Genomic DNA, 20,140 nt, shown 5'->3' with positions numbered 1-20,140 from the left:
GGGGACAACTAATTTGTCACCTCCCAGTCCATTCATTTCTGAGGGAACTTTTCCTGTCTTTTTTTGATCATTCCTGAGTCATTTCCTACTACTCCAGATTTACACAGAGATGGAGGGCAGACACTTATTGCTTTGCTCCACTTTTGACTGCACTGCCACCATGTCCCCTCCACAGCAGAGCTGTTCCTGTCCCCATGTCAGGTAACACCTTGGGTGATACCTCCCCATGTCTCTGCTGTAGATCATTGCATGTGTTCCTCCATTCACTCACCTCATCTATTTCCTTTATCCATCGGTCTATCCCATCAAAGGACCAGCGATTAGTGATGTCGTACACCAAGAGAATTCCCTGGTGGAATACAATCAGAAGCAATCAGGAAGTTCCATAGTAGGCAACATCAAAGGGGCAGGACACCCCTGACAGACCCCGCCAGGCAGAAACCAAGAAGCAAAGGGACAGAATATTGCTCCAGCTGCACCATTTGTCTGCTGATGGGGCAAAAATTGAGACAACAGGGCTGTTCTAATGCAGTCCCAGGTCATTAGGGAACATTTTAATCCTGTTTTGGCTCTGGTATCTGCCAAATAATTTCCAGAGCTGCAGTCTCTACACAGGAGGAGGACTGCCTTGGTGGCTGTATCTGGAGGAGCAAAACACACCCTTCTCCTGTCACTACTCTGATACAAACTTGCTGAGGCAGAAACACACCTTTTGTTTCTATCCCCTTACACAGAACAGCTGCAGTCAGTGGTGAGGTGGCAGCAGGACAGCAAGGAATTTTCAAGCACACCCCACTTCTCCAGAGCCTGTGTCACTGTGAGCCCTTTGCTGACAAGGAAGAAGATGAACAATGCTGATAAGCACCACAGTATCTCCACAGACTGAGCTCTCAGGACCGGGATCCATCCAGACTTCACTGAAGGTGTTTCTCACTGTCACTGCCACGCTGGCAGAGAACCTGCCAGAGGTACCTACAGCATCCTCACGTTGACATCCACTGTCCCTGAATACCACATCCATGACTTGCTTCCCAGTCACCTCCTGAGGTGCAGCACGTGGTGCTGGCAGCAGCACAGGCAGGAAAGACAAGAGGCAGCTCTGAGGAGTCTCCATCTCAGCCCAAGCTGGGCTGGCAGGACCCAGGAGCATGGCCAGACTGCTGGCCATCACTCAGGTCCACGGCATCTTCCAGCAAATGAGCTTCTCTTGAATCTGAGTACTTCTGAGGACAGACACAAGGAAAGTAGGCTGTGCCTGGCCCTGCAGGCACACAAGTCAGGAGCTGCTGCTTGGTACCAGTTGGGCACAGACAGCATTTATGGAATTGTCCTCAGCAAAGCCTTTCTGCAACCCTCCCATTATTTTTCTGACTTCTTGTCACTCTTCTTTGCAATAAAAGACATTCCAAGTGACAACAGGCACTCCAAGCTGACTTGGCAGAATCACAGTACAAGATGCCTGGAATGGGAACTAGGGAGGAGGAAATGATGCTGTGCAGAGAGAGGAGGAACCCAGCTGGGAAGGCAGTGCTGGATGAAAAGGAACCCAGCAGCAGCAAGACTAAGGGCAAACCAAACCAGACCACTGAACACCAGGTTCTGCAGAATCAGCCTTCCCTGAATCAGGGGTATTCTCCCGGAACAGCCATCCCCCATAGCAAAGCCCCAGCACAGGCAGAGATCTTAAATTGGCAAAGGAAGGTCTCAGCTTTCAGCCCAGTCCTCTCTATGGATTGAGCACAGGGAAGGAGAGAGCTGAGACACTCCCAGCATCAGCCCTGGGACGAGTCAGGGACCATGGAGCACCCTCATGTACCTGTGGAGCTGCTCCTTTGCCCACTGAAATGAAAGGTGTGCTACACAGATGGGTAAACACAAGCTACCCAGTCCTCCCACACCCCAGCTCTACAGTCCCTGCTGCTGCCAGCCCCTGTGGTTGTGCCCCTGAGAGGAGCCTGTGCAGAAGCTCTGTGTATGATATACCTCAAATTTACAAAAAAAACCCCCATTAACATGAAATGTGAAGCACACAGGAATGATAAAACTGGCATCTGGGCCACAAAGGCACCTGAATCCTTATAATAAAGTCGCATCTGGAGCTGGCACTGGCACTGCTCCCCCCTCATGGAACAGCAGCCATTCTCGGAATGCACCGGGTGTGCCTCGACCTTGTCTGCCTTTCCCTCAGCTCTTCTGAACAAAGCAGCTCTCAGAGCCTGACCAATTTTATCATTTTATAACAATTCAGATTCTCCCTTGCAGAACAATTCTGATTGTTGAGCTGCATCCCCAGCCTCCCTGCCCATTGTTTCCACCCCAGGCAGTCCCTCTCCAGGTGAAGTTTGTTTTTTCTGTCCTCGCTAGCCCTCCAGCATCCCCACATCTGCACTTGCACCCCCACAGAAAGGCTCAAATGCACAAAAATAGAAGGACAGAGGGCACAAAAGGCAAGCCAGATGGGTTGGTTTCATGTTTGACAGTCTAAAACAAAGAGCAATCCCTTCAAAGTCTGGGTTTGAGGCTGTTCTGTAGGACCTGAAGGTGAGTTTACATAATGGTAGAAGTATCTGTGGGGTGGGGGAAGCATCTTCAGTTTCCTTCAAGGAAACTCTGGAGCTCCTACTTAGACTCCTTAATTTTTTGTAGTCTCATTTCTAGGACAGTCCAGAAACTTCATAATCAAAAGAAATGGAGGTTGTTTTTGTTTTGGAGAAGAAAAGGATCAGTTTCTCCTAGATTTAGAGAGGAAAAATAAGAAGGAAGTAATGATTTTATGTAATTTAAAAATGCCACAAAACCAAAGATACTGGTTCTCAAGGACCCAATCTGGAAATACCTACTACCAGGATACATCACATTTTAATTGCATATAAAAAAAATACTCTGAGCTTTCTTTTAATTTTTCCACTATTTGTTTTGATTTCCAGCTTCCAAGGCTGTGTGTGAGAATTAATGACAGTCAGGAAATAACAAAGCAAAGGGTTTGATGAGCCCCTTCCAACACAAATGGCCAGCAAGATAAATAAAGTCTACTTGCTTCATTTCTGGATTGACAAGTTCCTTCAGCCAAGAAAAACAGACCCAAGACCTAGTTTGTGACGATTATTTCTGCCAGGAATATGCCTGAGGAGGAGAGAGTTTTTAAACTTGCTGGCAGCTTCTGCCTGGATCTTCTTTGACTAGGAATAAGGATAAAACTTCAGCAAAAACACTCCCCTACTTTCTCAGCAGAGCAGAAGGTCGAGACCACGATTTCTAAATGCAAAACATGACCCTTTGTCTGCCAGCTGAGCCTCCAAGCCACACCATGGCTCCAGCACCCACATTTAGAGTGCAGACTGTCCGTGAAAGCTTCTCAAAGGTCAGGAGACACCGAGGCCAAGTTGCCCTTGCCTTGCTCCATCCCCATCCTGCCCAGCTGGGTATGGAGCCCAGCTGTGCTGCAGCTCAGCAGGGGCAGGAAGAAGGCTGCTCAACCCCTGGCCAGCTCCTGGTGCTTCAGATAACCTCACACTGCTTCCAAGTAGCAATGGCACACTGCAGACACCATACTTCCAGAGCATGCACCCCAAATCCACTGTCAGTGCCATTTCTGCCCCAGAGAGAACAGCACTCAGCCATGCACAGGGAGGGGGCTGGCTCCATCTCTGCAGACAGCTCCAAGTAAGATCTGTCAGGCTTTTTTAAAGTCTCCTTTGGAATAACATGCACAGAATTTTAATTTCCTCAACTCAACAAATGAACAGTTTCCCATTTGCAGCCTAATTTGTTCTCTAAGTGCTTAGATGGTTGTCAACACCCTATTATCTCCACAGCTTTCAATTTTTAGTTTCACAAAGCCCTTTTATACCATTATGTACCCCAGGTTCCCACAGTATGGAGTGAAAAGCTCCATGCTCAGCTTCTCAGACCAAGGAGACCTGGACCACTCACAGCCCTCCAAAAGCTTTCCTTCTTTTCCTCCTCAGTCTGCCTACAGCTTCTGTGTAGGCAGAAGCTGACTGGACTCATCCCCAGATCCATCTGGGGTCTTTTCACAGTTGGATTTTCAGAGTTCATTGCCACTCTGGTTTTGTTCCACACTACTGGGATTGGCACAACCCTCAGCAGCCAGTGACAGAAATTTCCACATGAGTGCCTCCCATAGCGAACAAGGAACACAGACAGACCACCAGTCATTGTATCCAGCAGCACATGTGGACACTTACTCTGCCAAAACCCCAATTTGCTTCCAGCAGGAGCTTACACAAAGATCTGTCCATGTAACTGAGGTGGTGGTAGGGAAATATCATCTCCGCCTGCTTGCAGCAGGTTTGGACCAGGTTTATAAGCAAAAAGCTTTTAAAGGTAAAAGAAAATCAGCTTGCACACTCTCAATTCAAAGCAGGCTTGTCCAAAAAGGCTTCCCAGATGGCTTTAGGGGCTTCCAGCCCACAAGAAGCTGCTAGGAACACTTGCACAACTGCCAAGGACCTCAGCCCAATGCAGGCAGGTGACAGGGTGGCCAGGAAAGTGTCACTTGCTGATATTCTCCACTGATGGAAAAAAGCTGCTGCTGAAGAAGGCTGAAGAGCCCCTCAGAGTGAATTTTCTGTCCCACAGGATGAAATAAACCTTAATCAGAAGGTCCAGTGCTGACAGGAACCAGAACACTCTGTCTCCTGCCTGCTCTTTCACATCTCCATTTGATCGTGGCTTTCCAGCTGGCACCTCTGACGCTGGCTCATGGGCAGTGACATCCTGCTGCCAAACCTCTTCCCAGCACTGGGGGGTATTTATCACTGAGCTCTTGCTAAGTATTGCAGGCAGGGCAGGCTCCTCCAGCAGCTGGACAATCCTGTCTGAATGACCCAAGGCAGGTGAGGTATTTGTAGTAACCAAAAAAGCCATAAGGGAGGGCTCAATCTACACCTGAGTCTGCTGAGCTGCCAAAAATCCACCACCTTCCTGCATACTAAGAAGCCCTGAACAGGATAAACAGCAGCCCCTCAAACCACCTGCCTAAGCTGAACTCAACAATATTCATCATTTCTTTAGGGCTGCAGCTTTGCTGCAAGATGGGAGCATTTTATCACACTGTCTGGGAAGAGTTTGGCAAGCCACATTTTCAGAAACAGTTTAAATCACTGGCATATGAGGACATCAGGAATGATCCTAACACTGCTTCTTCCTGGCTGGATCAGGAAGCACCCCCACAGCTCTTTCTCCCCTCTGTGATCCCTCTTGGAATAGTTTGCATTTGCTCACAGCAGCCAGAACAGTCACAGCTGCTCAAACAGCCGAGATCAGCAAGCCAGCTCTGCTGCAATGACAGACCTGGAAGCCAGGCAGAAAAGGAACAGGAGTCCAAGAGCAAAAAAGGTTTCTGCAGCACCTTTAAGCACACTAAAGGTGTGCTTAAATATACTTTTCACTGTACCCCATGCTGTGACAATTAACATAAAATCCTTCTGCAGCACAGCAAGCTCCAGACTGCCCAAGCTGGCTCTGCAGGGCACAGCACTACTTGGTTTCCATCTCTGCCTCCTCCCTGGCCCTGCAGTCACCATGACTGGCTGCACACTGCCCCTGCCCCATCTGTGCCTGGAGGCCAGAGCTCTGCTATCCCAGACACAAATGCTCCTCTTTTGCCCCAAAAGGAGACCCTGAAGTGATGTGCTCAGGACCTGCTGGCCCATCAGAACCCAACAGAGAAGGGGATGAAGTGGAAACTCAACATCTAGGGAAGCAAGAGAAAAGGACAGGGCTCCCAGGCACACCAGCACCACAAGCCTCCACCTGGAGCCCAAGAGCTCTGTCCCTGACGAGATCAGATCTACTAAGGCAGGGCAGGGAGGAAGGCAACAGACCTGTGATCCTCACAGCAAACCCTGAGGCAATCATGCTGGAAGAAGGGGCTGGTTCTTGCTCAGAGCCAGCTCATCAGGGGCAGCAAGGATGTCTTACTGCAGATAATTTCAGGAGGAAGAAGCTCCTGCTGAATGTGAAAGTCACATGGCTTGGGACCCAGGCCAGTGGTGTGGAGGTGAAACTGGGGAAGGCATCAAGGTACTCGAGTCCTTTCCCTGGGGAGGGACCAGCCAGAAGTTCAGCCTGAGCACTGCACCAGGTTGTGCCATGAGGGAAAAAAGAACTCCCAAGAAGGTCTGCTCACTGTCTGGAGACTGTTTTTCCATGTTGCAACCTCTCCAGGGTCTACTTCAGAAAATTCAGTTTTATCACTAAACTTGAGAAACAATAAAGAGTGTTTGGGAAAGTCAGGCATGCTTCCCTGGCTTGGAGGTACTTTTCATACCAAGTATTCTCTTAAGCACTGGCTATTCAGACCTGGGTAAGGGCTGCCAGGCTGCTGAGCCAGCCTCCTGCTCTCACAGCCAAGCTGTACAAGTCCTCTCTGGAACCTCATTCTTCAAGCTCCTCTTGAGCTCTTTAGTCCTCTACTCAGTGAGAACCTTCCACTAATTCTCAGCATGAAGGTGCTCAAGGCCAGTTTACACCAATCTGTTCTTGTACAAATATCACACTGAACTTGCAAACACAGCTTTTCCCACGCTGGCACCTCTTTCCTCTGCTGGATTTGTTCTTCCTGAGCTGTTGGCTTTTAGTTTCAATAAGGTGTTTCTCTTGCCTTCAAGGGGATTTGTGTCAGCCTTCCTACAGCAGAAGTCTTCAAGTCTGATGATTCCAAGACAGTAGAAAGGAAAGCAAACAGCTGCAGCTAAGAAGCCACTGCAGCACACAGGCCTGAATACATCCTGGAGACCTCACCTGGAGTACTGCACTCAGCTCTGGGGCCTCCAACATGAGAGGGATGTGGGCATCTTGTAACAGTCCAGGGGAGCCCATGGAGATGCTCCAAGGGCTGGAGCCCCTCTGCTCTGCAGCCAGGCTGGGAGAGCTGGGGGTGCTCACCTGGAGAGGAGAAGGCTCCAGGGACACCTCAGAGCCCCTGCCAGGGCCTGAAGGGGCTCCAGGAGAGCTGGAGAGGGACTGGGGACAAGGCATGGAGGGACAGGACACAGGGAATGGCTCCCACTGCCAGAGGGCAGGGATGGATGGGATCTTGGGAATTAGGAATTGTTCCCTGGGAGGGTGGGCAGGCCCTGGCACAGGGTGCCCAGAGCAGCTGGGGCTGCCCCTGGATCCCTGGCAGTGCCCAAGGCCAGGCTGGATGGGCTTGGCACCACCTGGGACAGTGGAAGGTGTCCCTGGACATGGCAGGGGGTGGAATGGGATGGGCTTTAAGGTCCCTTCCAACCCAAACCATTCCATAATTCTAAATCAGAGAACCCAGAAGCATTTCTGTGTTTCTCTGCCAAGACCACATAGGTTATGCTGTATTTATGCTAAGGCCATGCCAGAAGAAGTCAGCTTCTGCATACTGAAAATAACTGGAGGTGTTGGAAGTCCACCCTTGCAGTCACACAGGCATTTGTTATTCAAAATAAACAGTCCTCTTACTTTGGTTAACCATTCAGAGTATAAATTTAGATATTTTCTTCTTCCACTGAAAGTTGTGGTGAGTTATTTAAGAGACATGGTATCTGTATTCCTGTTAATACAGGAATAACACTGGAACATCACATGGGAGCCAACCACTTGTGGCTGAAAACAATCTGAGTTTTACTCTGAGCCACCTGGAGAAGACTGTACAAGGACTCCAGGCATTTTCAAGAGGCACTTTCCTTGTGCTCATCTCCTGGGCACTTCCAGAGGGCCTGGAGAGACTTCCCTTGGGAATTACCTCTCCTCATCCTAGGCAGCCTTGCTCCTTAGGGCTGGTTTGCCGCTTTTAAGCATTGACTGTTTGGGCAGACCAGGATTAAGGCATCACAACAGCACTTTGGAAAAGGCCTTTGTTGCACAAGCAGAGGGCAGTGTTGAGGCAAAGGTATGAGCTACACCTTGCTGTGCAAGGGAGCTCCATTCCCCAGCATTCAGCAGCGAATTGCTGTCTACACTTCCTGAAAGGAGGAGGGAGTCAGGTGGGGATTGGTCTCTTCTCCCAGGTAACAAGTGACAGCGTGAGAAGAAGCAACCTCAAGTTGTTCTAGGGGAGGTTTAGATTGCATTTTGGGGTAATTTCTTCACTAAAAGGGTGGTCAGGCATTGGCACAGGCTGTCCAGTGCCCTGGTGGAGTCACCATCCCTGGAGCTGTTAAAAAAAATCCACATAGAATGTGGTGCTGAGAGACATGGTTTAGCTGGGCCTTGGCAGTGCTGGGTTCCTGGTTTGGCTCGATGATCTCAGAGGGCTTTTTCAACCTTAGGGATTCCATGGTTCTATAAAGCACTCCCACTAGAGGTCCCCCTGCCTGGCTGATGAGGTTCACTGTCTCTCAGACTCCTTGGGAGAGGGGTAGGCATTGAGATGGATGAGGCAAACCTTGCTGATGTTCAGGTGAGAGTTCCTCCAGCAATACTGATAAAGAGAGCTGAAGAAGGTCAAGAGCTTCACTTTGAGGAAGGAAGAGAAAATCAATCCCTTTCAAGCCTGTGGGCAGCCAGGTACACGACACCTTGTGGCACCCAAATGTAGTGTCCAGGGAGACCAGGCTGCAGGAATCACATGGAGGTGCTGTGCCAGTGCCTCACAGCTCCATGCAGGTTCCAGACAGACGTGCATCCCTCTCCCCATCCAACTGGAGTGTTCTCATCACTGCTCATTTCAGCTTTGCCCTGTGCCCCAGTTTGCCCTGTGGCAGCAGCAGGTGCAAGGTCTGGTGTATGGGCTCAGGCTCTGAGGGTGCAGTGTCTCTGCCAAGACACTTGCTCTGAGGAGCTCCCAGGTCACAGCAAGGGGAGTAACCACAGTGCACAGTGGCTGCACACAGGCCTAAAAGCTCCCAGCTGACATTCCTGGACACAGTAGCTGCTGCTTTCCATTCCCAGTTTGATCTGACACAGCAAGGTCTTAGAAAGAGCCTGACCAAAGCCGAGTTCTGTGGTCACCAGAAAACCACACTGACCAGTTCTGTTCACTTCTAACTGGTGAGGGAAGCAACATGGCCTCAAGCCCACAGGTTCCATGAGAAGGTTGTGGATTCCTTATCCCTGGAAGTGCGCAAGGCCAGGCTGGATGGGGCTTGGAGCACACTGGTCCAGTGGAGGGTGTCCCTGCAGATGGGAGGGGCTTGGAATGAGATGAGCCTTAAGGTCCCTTCCAAAGCAAACTGTGATTATGTGACTGGGGTTCCAGATTTTTCTGAAAAGTAGTAAAGGCTGAAAGAAAATGAAATGTAGAAGCTGAAAGAAACTCAGACACGGGACTGAACATGTGAACAGGAGATCCCACACTCTCCCACTGCAGAACTCCAACTCTCCTTGCCTTGTACTTTTCTACAAGCACCAGGAAATTGGCGTCTGCTTCAAAGGAGCTGCCTCAAAGCACCCAGACCACCAGAGATGTGCACTAACATGAATAAACAGGACATGGGGAGATCTCAACAGTGCACTCCAGGTGAGGTGCTCCTATGTCTACAGCACAAGTGAATTTGCAGGAAGTCAGAGAAAGAGAACAACATAGATTTTGCCAGTTAGCAAAGCAAAGGTCTACAGATACAAGGAGCAAAAAGCCAAAAGTGGTAAGAGCTTGAGCAGAAGTACAATGTTTCCCAAAGGCTGGGAATCTCCCAGGATACTGGCCTGCTTAGGAGGCTGACAGACAGCTTCTGACTCCTACTGTCTAACAGAGGAGGAATTTTCTCCAAAGCTTTCCAACTTGAAAACAATAAGGAAAATAAAGTAACTCATTTAACTTAGGTAAACTTTATCCTGGAAGGACCCTGCCATGCTACTAAAAGGACAACAACAGAACTGTCAGAAAGCACTATTAAACAGCAATTTTCCAGAGCACCACAAGATTTTTGTGCTGTTGAGGATCTTGATGTTATTCTGGAGCAGGGCCCAAAGGAGAAAGTCAAAATGTAACACTCTGCCTCATGTTTTGAGGAACACACATACTTTACGTTCCAATTGAGCTGCTCTAGTTTCAAGTCTGCCTCAAACACGCAAGTAGGAGCCACCCCTATTTTTGGAACTGACTCGAAAGCAACACAGACTGGAAGAACTCCACTGGGAAAGCCAGTGCCATATTTAAACAAATTTTAAAAACCTCAGAAAGTAGGAGCTCCCACATTAAAGCTGAGGCAGATCTAGAGCGAGAATTGCCTCATCCTCCCTAACGACCTCTCAGCCCTCCTCTAGAAATTAAGACTGAATATTGTCTGCACAGACCTTTTCTGTAGGAGTTTAGCAAAGTCTGCCATTCACTCCCTTCTCTCCCACCACTTCATAAGAACAGAATCCCAGGCAACATGACAACACTGAGTGTCTCTTGTCATCTACAGAGATCCTTTTGGTGATCAGAGCATTCCTCTTCAGAGCTCTTTACTATGGCAGGAAAGATTTACACAGCCTAAAGTTCAAGCATATGTGTTCCATCGAAGCCCTGAGAGCAGCACTTACCTGGGCTCCCCTGGAGTAGGATCTGAAAATAGTGCAAAATCTTCCTTGCCCTGAGGTGTCCCTAAAACACAGAAAAGTTACAGCTATGAGATGTGGAGAATTGATTCCCATACTGCACATCTCCTGCTGGCCATAAAGAAATAAAATTAAAATCAGGGTTGATCTTGTCAGATCTTTAGGACAGGCAGGGTACCCAAAGTCCTCTGCATAGTGGGTTCTTCTGGGGAAGACCTGGTGGATACATCTCCACCTTTGGGTACAGGTTGTCATTGTCATTGTGCTTCCCATGGAGAAGATACAAGCCCAAATCTTGGGCTGCAGCACTACTGGATGATGTGTGAGGGTATAAGTCATTTTACTCCCTTGGGCAAAGCATTTTCTGCCTAGTTCCCTTCAGTCCACAGGAGTTCAAAGTCAGGGTGAGTCTGCAGAGGTCTCCCAGCCATGGAGAACAGCCAACCTAAATATGACCACTCACAGGAGGAGAAATTGCCTTGCACTAGGCTTCACCTGTTTTCCCACTACATTTTAACCAAAATAAGGGGAATTCTCTTGGAATTCTCTTTATAGCCAGATCCCTGACAGACCTGGTCTATATACCCTACAGAAAGCTGAGGATCAGGAGTGGGTACAGTGTTTCTAGACCACTGTGCCAATAAGGGGCTTTTCAATCACTATAACTTGTCTTGTCTGGACAAGGTGCAACTAAGTTTGACAACACTGCCAGCACCTCTCAGTGCCCTTCTGGAACAAGACACCAGAGTCCAGCACTCTGATTTAACCAGGATATACTGAAATGTGTAAGGCTAATCAGAGACACGTTGTGGTGTTTCTCAAATCTATTCCCTGGGCCAGGATAAAAGACACTTTAATGACCACTGAAAAGGCTGAGGAACCCCTCAGCCCCAGATTTGCAGCTCTAGAAAAAACATACTGACCTCACGTGCAGGACAGCCATTTTTTCAGATGTAAAGCTTTGTAGGATCCTGGACATCAATCTAACAACCTGTGCTTACATGTCATTCTCCCTCAACAATCAAATACTGGGTAAGTAATGGTAAAAGATTACACTAAGGCATCATCTATCAGTGTTATCAGCTTTTCAGTTTCTTTGCTGTTCTCCAGCTCAAGAATTACATTATATAAAGATGGTTTCAAAAGGGAAGCATTAAGTTATTACACACCTGGGGCTGAAATGTTAAAATAGGTATCTTACAAGAGAGACAAGAATGCAAGTGGCACATAAAAACATGGGGGCTAGAAGAGATAAATTAGCTGCTTCTGTTCTTTTTTGTAAGAAAAATGAGGACATTCAGCTTCAAAGAGCAGGGGTGTAATTAAACCACCAAACTACACACTGTTAGAGTCAGTCACTGAGGCTTAGAACATGGAGTTCATTCCTATTTAACAATTCACACATGTTACTAATATTCCTGTTACTTGACCCAAGCATTTCTAAGGGGATATTTAACTCCATGTTTTAGGACCTGTGTCATTCCCTAATTCCCAGATCTGTGTGAAAACCAGGGGAGGGACAACCTATCCTGTCCTTCCTTTCCTCTTTCATCTCCACAGACTGCTGTGTCAGCTCCTCAGCAAGTCAGACAAAGCTCAGCCAGAAGGACTCCAGCTGTCCCTCCGGTGCTGACAGATAAGGCAGGGGTTACCCTCCCATGCAGGGTTCCCCATCTGTGTCCCAGGGTCTGGTCACTCCAGTCAGTCCTGCTCCCCAGGGGTTCACCCTACCCTGATGCAGTGATGCCTCTTCACTGCTTGTTTTCATTTTCTACTCAAGGCATTGAGAAACATCCAGCTGCTGAGGGACCAAGGGTTTCACCTGCTTTATTCTTCTACTTTCCTTTTGTTTCTATTTCTCATCCTTGGATATCAGCAAAATCCAGTATTGCTTCCAAAACAATACCAGTCCCTCAGTGATCAAGAGCAGTACAGGAACACAGAATGATGTTATAGTTTGGTTGGAAGGGTTTTTATACACCAACCAGTTCCACCCCTGCCATGGCAGGGACACCTTCCACCACCCCAGGGTGTTCCAAGCCCCATCCAACCTGGCCCTGGGCACTGCCAGGGATCCAGGGGCAGCCCCAGCTGCTCTGGGCACCCTGTGCCAGGGCCTGCCCACCCTCACAGGGAACAATTCATGCCCAATCTATCCCTGCCAAAGAGAAGTCATTCCCCCTTGTCCTGTCAATCCAGGTCCCTGTCCCCAGTCCCTCTCCAGCTCTCCTGGAGCCCCTTTAGGCCCTGGCAGGGGCTCTGAGGTGTCCCTGGAGCCTTCTCCTCTCCAGGTGAGCACCCCCAGCTCTCCCAGCCTGGCTGCAGAGCAGAGGGGCTCCAGCCCTTGGAGCATCTTCATGGCCTCCTCTGAACCTGTTCTAACATATCCATGTGCTTCTTGTGCCAGGTGCTCTGGACAAGAGAACTAGAGGTGGGATCTCAAGTGCAGAGTAACAGTGAAAATGGTCAGTTATGACAGACAATGACTGAATTCAGACTATTCCAGCAAAGAGCAGCATGGTGTTTGTGCTACTTAACTGACAGAAAGGAATCTTGTTTGCCAGAGTAACTTTCTGGTAAGAACAGCCAGAAGTCCCATCACACCCCCAGAGATGGTCCACGCTCTCCACAGCCCGGTACAGCGTCCCCTGGCCCCGTGTCCCTGCTCACCTGGCCTGAGCTTCCAGGGTTTGGTTAGAGAGGCTCAGAACACTCACCAGAGTTCCAGCTTGACCCTTCTGCCATCCAACAGGATAGTAGTGGTCTTGTAGTCAATTCCTGAAAGAAAAGCAATGAAAAGCTGAGCAAACTCTGAGAACATCTTCAGAGATGCACAAGAACCTTGCTCTGCCCACATGGAGCTCTCATTTCATGTTTCCTAAAGGGATGTTTTCTCCTCTTTGAGGAGAGCTACAGAGACCTGACAGGAACAGACTTCTGCTCCATGGCAAAGGCAGCTCTGTGGAGCTCTATCCCTCCTCCCTGAAAACACAGTTATCCCCTACATTGCTTCTGACTTCTTCATTGTGGTTTTAAACCGCTCAGAACTTGAGCTGTAGAAGTTGGATGGGGCTTAGAGCAACCTAGGAAGGTGCCCTTGACCATGGCACAGGGGATGGAACAAGGTGAGCTTCAGGGTTCCTTCTAGCCCAAGTCACTCCATGATTCTCTGAGATTCAGTGATTTGTAGCATTATCCCACAAGGCAGTGATAAATTGGACTGCTAGGGGGTGAACGGACAGAAACAATTTCGATACATCTCTGCTACATCAGCCTGCAGTCCCAGCATTTCTCAAACACCACTGCCCGCAGCAACAGGCCATTTTGGGAGAGATTACAGGAAGGCTGTCCAAAGATTGCTGTCCCTCCTTCTGAGCAGCTCTGGGGTGTGGATCACAGGGGGCCAGGTAAGGCAGGACACACTCCTCCCTTGTGAAGGGCTGAGAAGCAGCACAGACATCTGCTTTTGCTTTTCACAGAGCCCCAGCACTGAACAGCAGAAACCCCACAAACCACAACAACCAGCTGTGCTGGCATGCAACTCACTCACACAAGGGGTGTCCACTACCTTCAGACACATCAGAAATTTGTTAAAACTGGGAGCCTGTCTCACAGTCGGACTGAAAAGTTTGAAAAGAAACAACTCCCCTTGCAAGCAACAGGCCCAAACCACATGGAACACAGCATTCCCTGCAGCCCCAGGCACAGGGCAAGAGACACAACTGCACCTCCCACCTCCTTCCCAAAGCTGAGGGGCACCAGGTGCCCAGGAAAAGCAGCTTCTCGGCAAGCTCTTGTTAATGAGCTTCAAGTGTAGTGAAGTTGCATAAACAAAGCAGAGAGCACCATTACTGCACACCCACTGAAGCATCAACTAATTTACAACCTTTTAATAAAGCAGAGTCACTTCACTCTAATTACATCAACTTTAGTTTTTCTTCTTGCCAACAGATATCAAACTTTGAATATCTATTAAAACCCCACACTGTTGTGTTATGACCTGCATTTCCCTTTTCCTGCAAGGAGAACACTGCCCTGACAACCAAACAGACAAGTTTGTCAATAAAGCAAATGGATTTTTCTGAGTCATCCGCAGGAGTTCCCTGTTAGTGAAAAACAAATTAGATTTCAGCCTTCATAGGGTGCTATAAAAAGCAATAAAGATAATTATCTTAAATTCCAACTATTTCCAGTGCTGTATCACAGAAAATAGGCAGTTTACATTTTATCTTCCTCCAGAGACAAGTGAATGATCTGTATTTATTTCCAGGCAGACATAAATCTCCCTCATCCCCAGGGATGGTGAGGAGTGGTGGGAGTAAGGCTGCTCTGCTACCAGAAGAGAGCATCCAGACATCTTCCCCTGCCAGTTCCTGAACCAGGATCTGCTGGCCTGTTAGGGAATAGGCTAATTAAGCCCATTGCTCTGTTTCAGATGCAAAATCCTGACAGACTCTGGCCCCTCCTTAGGCACAAGAGCTCCCTGTCAGCAGCAAGTCCCGATCACCCCCAGTGCCAGCAGTGCACAGGTGAAGCAGGAGGATGCAGGGAAGCACCATGGGAGGGAACAGGGACAGTTTTCAGGGCACCGAGGCCACATGCTTCCAAAAATGCCACTGCTGAGCTGAAACAAATTGCTTGAGTACAGCTTTTAAAAGTGAGAGAGGTTCAGCTAAACTGGGAAGAGAAGGAAACTTGTTAATGGAAATGTCAAATACGCAGATGTCATCATTATGCTCCTCGCCCACTAACTGCCCAGCCTACATCCCCAGAGGAACATGGGTTCCCTATCCTCAAAACTCATGACTTGGTCACCAGAGAAATGCTTTAAATAATCCATGTTCATCTGAAACTACACCACATACTTTAATCCAGAGGGACAGCAGTCTTTGGGTGTTACATACACTGGCCCAAGGAGGTCACACACACTCCAGTTAAAAGCAAGCTGGTATCTGGTTATGGGCTGAGAGGAAAGTTCTGCACTTTTTAACATGCAAACACCCAAAGTGAGACTATGACTGAACTTACAAAAGGTTTTGGAGCAAACTCTGCCTACAAGCTCATTAATGAAAGACAAAAATCTGCACAACTGCAATGTTTTGGAGAAAATTTCAGCTTCCTTTTCCATAAACACTCAGTGCATCAGGACAGCTCAAAGGCACTCCCTGTTTTTGATCTGTTATTTGAGCTGGTTAGCACTGACTAGGCTGCAGTTCACAAGCACAGCTCTCCCATGGCTCTCCTGGTGAGACAAAATCTGCATCAATTTGGAGGTACCCTCAAAATCATGGGACTCACCACTGTGCTGAACACCAGCACTGGCCCCTTGTATTTCAGTCCCAGTAACAAACAACATGTCCTGAGCTGCAGCCCAAGGCACTCCCCCATTTACAGCTCACAGGGAAGCTGAGCAGCCAAGCTCCCTTTCCCAGGCCCAGCCCACAGCTCAAGCTCAGCCCTGGCTCCCCCCTTGTCCCAGGGATCTGGGGACAGAGGGTCACAGCAGCCACTAGATGCCACCTCTGCTCTGAGGCTGCTGGCAGTGCAGCAGTGCATGGCCATGGCCATACCAGGGCTGCCCCTCCACCTTTACATTTCAGGCAGCTCAGACACAAGTTAAGGGAAGTTTTTAGAACTTCTTTTCTACGGGTGACAGGGTTTCCCCTACCTGAGCATCACCTCTGCTCACATCCAAGCACAGCTTATTTTGGGATGGACACTGCTCTGCCTGAGAGGCTTTGATCCCACTCCCCTGCCAGCGAGGGACCAGCCCCAGCACAGGCTGCCCCTGCAGCCAGCCCCAGCCCCAGCACGGGCTGCCCCTGCAGCACACACAGCCCAGAGAACCAGCCCTGCCCGGCCCCGCAGCAGCAGCACTGGGGGAAAAGAAAACACTCTTGTTTGAAGCCTATTTTATATCAACTGATCTCTTTCTGGACCGATATTACCATGATGCAACAAAGCAAATGAGGCTCAGAGAACAAGTCTGGGCTGTTCTCTGGGATTTAGCATTCAGGCCGACTCCTGTGTTATTTTTCCAGCCCTGCTTTAGACTCCTGCTTATGCTGATGCCATCCCAGCCCCGTTCCTGCAGCAGAGAGCCAACCTGGCACAGAGGGATCTGCTGTACCAAGCCTGTATCTGCCAACCTGGCACAGAGGGATCTGCTATACCAAGCCTGATGTCAGACACCTGACTCTCCTCCATGGAGCTGGGTTTCATGCTCCTGGGCAAGGTTCTGGGGAATCCCAAACCTTTGTTTCTTTCTTTTGCCAGTTGCTCTAAGGAAAACCTAAGAAAGCAAGTCATTTTCCCATGGGAATCCACAGGATGTGTTATAGGAAACTCTGATCTCTTCCAAATTACTCATGCCAAGCACAACACACTTCGCATCAGTATCACCTGAAAACTCCACACCCAACCTGAGCTTACTTAAAGCTTTCACCCAAAAGATGACACTTGATGTGAATAGAAAAAGTAAAACCCCTCCAAGAGAAATGGTAACTTTTTTCCAGCACTTGATACTACTTTGTATCAGGCTGTTCCCTTTCCCCCTGAGAATTTGTGGCTCGGACACACGTGTATGTCCACTCCGCCAAGCTTCTGCTCTGCACCTGCAGGAGCACCAAAAACACAAAGGAGGAGGCAGCAGCCAAGCAGGTACATGGATCTGGAAGTCACACTGGAAAAGGGAGAAAAACAAAGGAGATGTGCATTTCATGCTCTCCCTTTAAAGAGGTTGATCTTTTAGGAAAATTGCTTTAAACAGCCCAAGTGAACAAAGCTCTATAAATATTTACTACTGAAACATGGTGGCCTCTGGGTTTTGTGTGGGTCTTTGTTTCAGAGAAAAAGAGACAAGTTTGCAGTTGTACACTCATCAAGTGACTCTGCCCTAACACCTGGGTGGAGGCCAGAAGGGCACCTCCCCTTAAAAAGGCAGGTTTGAGCAAAACCTAAGAGCAACATGTGCCTCTTTCCTCCTTTAGCTTCCAAGGTGATCCCCACTGCACTGGGAGGAGGGTGATTCCAGCTCCCAGGGTAATGCCAGAGCCAACACTGCTTCTTTGGTTACTGGTCCAAATCAAGTGTCCTCCTCCAGGGATGCTCTAATGATCCAAGGCCCAACCAACACAGACATCACAAAGGTATAACCAGGGATGAAGGGCTCATCCCACATTAACCAAGCCAGCAGCAGGATTTCCTGAGACCTTCCCCAAAAGCTGCCAGCACCATCTCCAGTGTGTATCTGCAGTGTCTCTAAGAAGAACATAATTTATTCACAAATCTGGGCCAGAAGACATTCCAGGTGATGCTCAAAAAATCTCTTTCCAAAGGAAAAAAATTAAAAAGTAGTAAAAATAAATCAATGTACTCAAGTGAAACATTGATATAGTTTTAAGACTTAAAGCTTGCTTTCCTTCCAAGAGAGACTCCTTGTCACTTGCAGTCATTTCCAGTTTGTGTGAGTCAGATTGGTCAAAGATGCTTTTTCCACCTCATTTCTTACATGAATGCTTCTGCTTGTGGGAGCTTGGAATCCACCTCGCTGTTAGTCCACCCACAAAAAAACCCAGTGCACATTATTTTAACTTCATTAAAACAGTTCCCCCGGCTTGCAGACATGTGCTATATGATGCAACCTCAGCTTTTTTCCTCCTTTTAAAAATTAAATTTGGTTTCATTTATTTATAATTCAAAAGAAGATAACCAACCTGCTTGCAAAGAGATACATAAGGTCAACAGGCAAAATTGGAGGTGTGCAATGATGATGAGCCAAGGCCAAACCTTTACTCAATGCATCATATAAATAAGAAATAAGATAAACTGAGTGGACTTTTGTTACCTGACTAATGCTGCAATTCAGTGGATTGTTCCTTTATCTACAGACATAATTAAGTCAGAGTGGCTGCATTCTGCAACTCTTGATGGCATCTGAGCACTCATAAGAGGGCTAAAGGTGAGCTGTGCCTGGTCTCTTGCAGCTCTATGCAGAAATGCTCTGCTCGACTGGGAAATCTTAAGACTGGCCCAGAAGCCACCAGAAAGACTCACTGTGTCACCACAGTGCCTCACCCAGCCAGCCTGGTGATGGACTTTGGTTTGTACTTGCCATTAGTGCAGCTGAAGCCACCACACCACAGATCTCTAACTGAAAAAGTTGCATTTTCCCCCAAACCCCCCCCGGCTCCTCTGTTTGCTCACAGGTCATCAGCTCTGCTGAGTGCACAAGGTCTGGGGCACTCAAAAGGCCTTGCTAAAGGTTTGTAGGTTTAGTGCCACACTGACCACTGGCTGCTGGGAAGAGGGGAGAGCACAGGGCTGGAATAAAAACATAGAGAATACACATCAAATATTTAACTTGCTGAGATTTCACAGTGAACTCGAGTAAGCAGCTGTGAAGGGCTGGTCATGCTGTGTGGCAGCAGAGAGGGGCCTCAAGAGAAGGGGACACAGAGCTCTGGGAGCAAGGAGCTGACAGATTGAGACATGCCATGATTATAAAACAGGCCAACACCAAGAGTATCCAGCCAGGAATTTGTAACCTGTGTCGTGACAATCCTTCCTTACTACACAGGGAAGGATCAAAGCCACAATCACTCAGTGTGCAGCTGGGCTTAAAGGCATGTTCTCACTGCCACAAAGGTAGATAAGCACCTAGGAACACTTTAGAGTGGGTCAATGGACTGCAAATCCATTACTGTGTGTTGCAAAAGGAAAAAATCAAGGATGAATCTGTGGTGAAGCTTCTCAGCACCAAGGACTCCAGGAGCTTTGACTAAGCAGGGATGGGTAAATTTGGTTTTAAAACCTTATCAATAGTTTTGTCAACGCTGTGGATGCCAAGAACACCACAGCAATTGTGAATTTTTGTGAGAACATAAACTATGCATGAGAGCCCTGTCCCTTCCAGCCAGGGGTCCCCATGAGGGGTCTGGTCAGGGTGTCCCCTCCTCTGAGCCCTCTTGCAGGGCTGGCACAGCCTGGCTGGGTGTCACTCAGGCTCCCCCTGCCACACCTTTGGGGACATACCAGCATGTTTTCTGTCACATAGACTAGCTGTCATCTTACTGGTGTGTATGCAAGAGATGAGCTGCTGAAAGGTCCCTCCCTCTCCCTCCAAAGGGCCTGTGCCAACCTTCCTGCTGGATTAAAAAAGGAAAAAACAATTTGTGCTGCACACAGTGCAGAGGCTGCCCCTTCTCCAGTGCTGGAACTGGAGCCCTTCTGCACTCTGCTAAGTCCAGCCCAAGGCCATTAATGCAGAAATTCATTTATCCCAAATGCCAGTGATACTCGAGCAGTGTCCAAAGGCTACTTGTTTATTCTACCAATTCCCTGTGTGTCACAGATGTTAACAGACCTTTTCAAGATGTTACTAGTCCTTTCCAAGTCATAACTGATGTGCCTGGGGCATAGAAAGCCTTTTCCCTGTGTGTGCAGGCACCACCTGGGGCTGCCCAGACCCTCCTGAAAGCTGGAACCACTGTGGGGGCAGAGCAGCCAGTGCCAGGCACCCCATCCCTGCTGAGTATGAAGAAAAGGCAGAAGCAGCAACATGCAGTCACGTCCCATCCTCAACAAGTCCAAGAGAATAAAGGAGGGAGGAGAAGTGCTGGGAGGTCACAAAACTGAGGCCAAAAGGTGAGCATAACAG

General features: G+C 48.5%; 1 protein-coding gene across 2 annotated transcripts in view; it reads right to left on the bottom strand.

Moving 5' to 3' along the window:
• Positions 1-20,140, bottom strand: part of RAB40C (RAB40C, member RAS oncogene family) — a 36,899-nt gene that overhangs the window by 5,061 nt on the left and 11,698 nt on the right. For both annotated transcript variants that reach the window (XM_071444551.1, XM_071444550.1), the window contains 3 exons: positions 13,200-13,260; positions 10,468-10,528; positions 272-349 (listed from right to left, as the gene is read on the bottom strand). In XM_071444551.1, coding sequence (XP_071300652.1) covers positions 272-349; positions 10,468-10,528; positions 13,200-13,260 — 200 coding nt within the window. The remainder of the gene's footprint in view (positions 1-271; positions 350-10,467; positions 10,529-13,199; positions 13,261-20,140) is intronic.

The sequence above is a fragment of the Agelaius tricolor genome, unplaced genomic scaffold, assembly GCF_023055355.1.
Source record: "Agelaius tricolor isolate 1412-34295 unplaced genomic scaffold, bAgeTri1.0.p SCAF_19, whole genome shotgun sequence".
NCBI classification, from domain to species: Eukaryota; Metazoa; Chordata; class Aves; order Passeriformes; family Icteridae; genus Agelaius; species Agelaius tricolor.
This window is presented reverse-complemented; position numbering and strand designations above follow the sequence as displayed.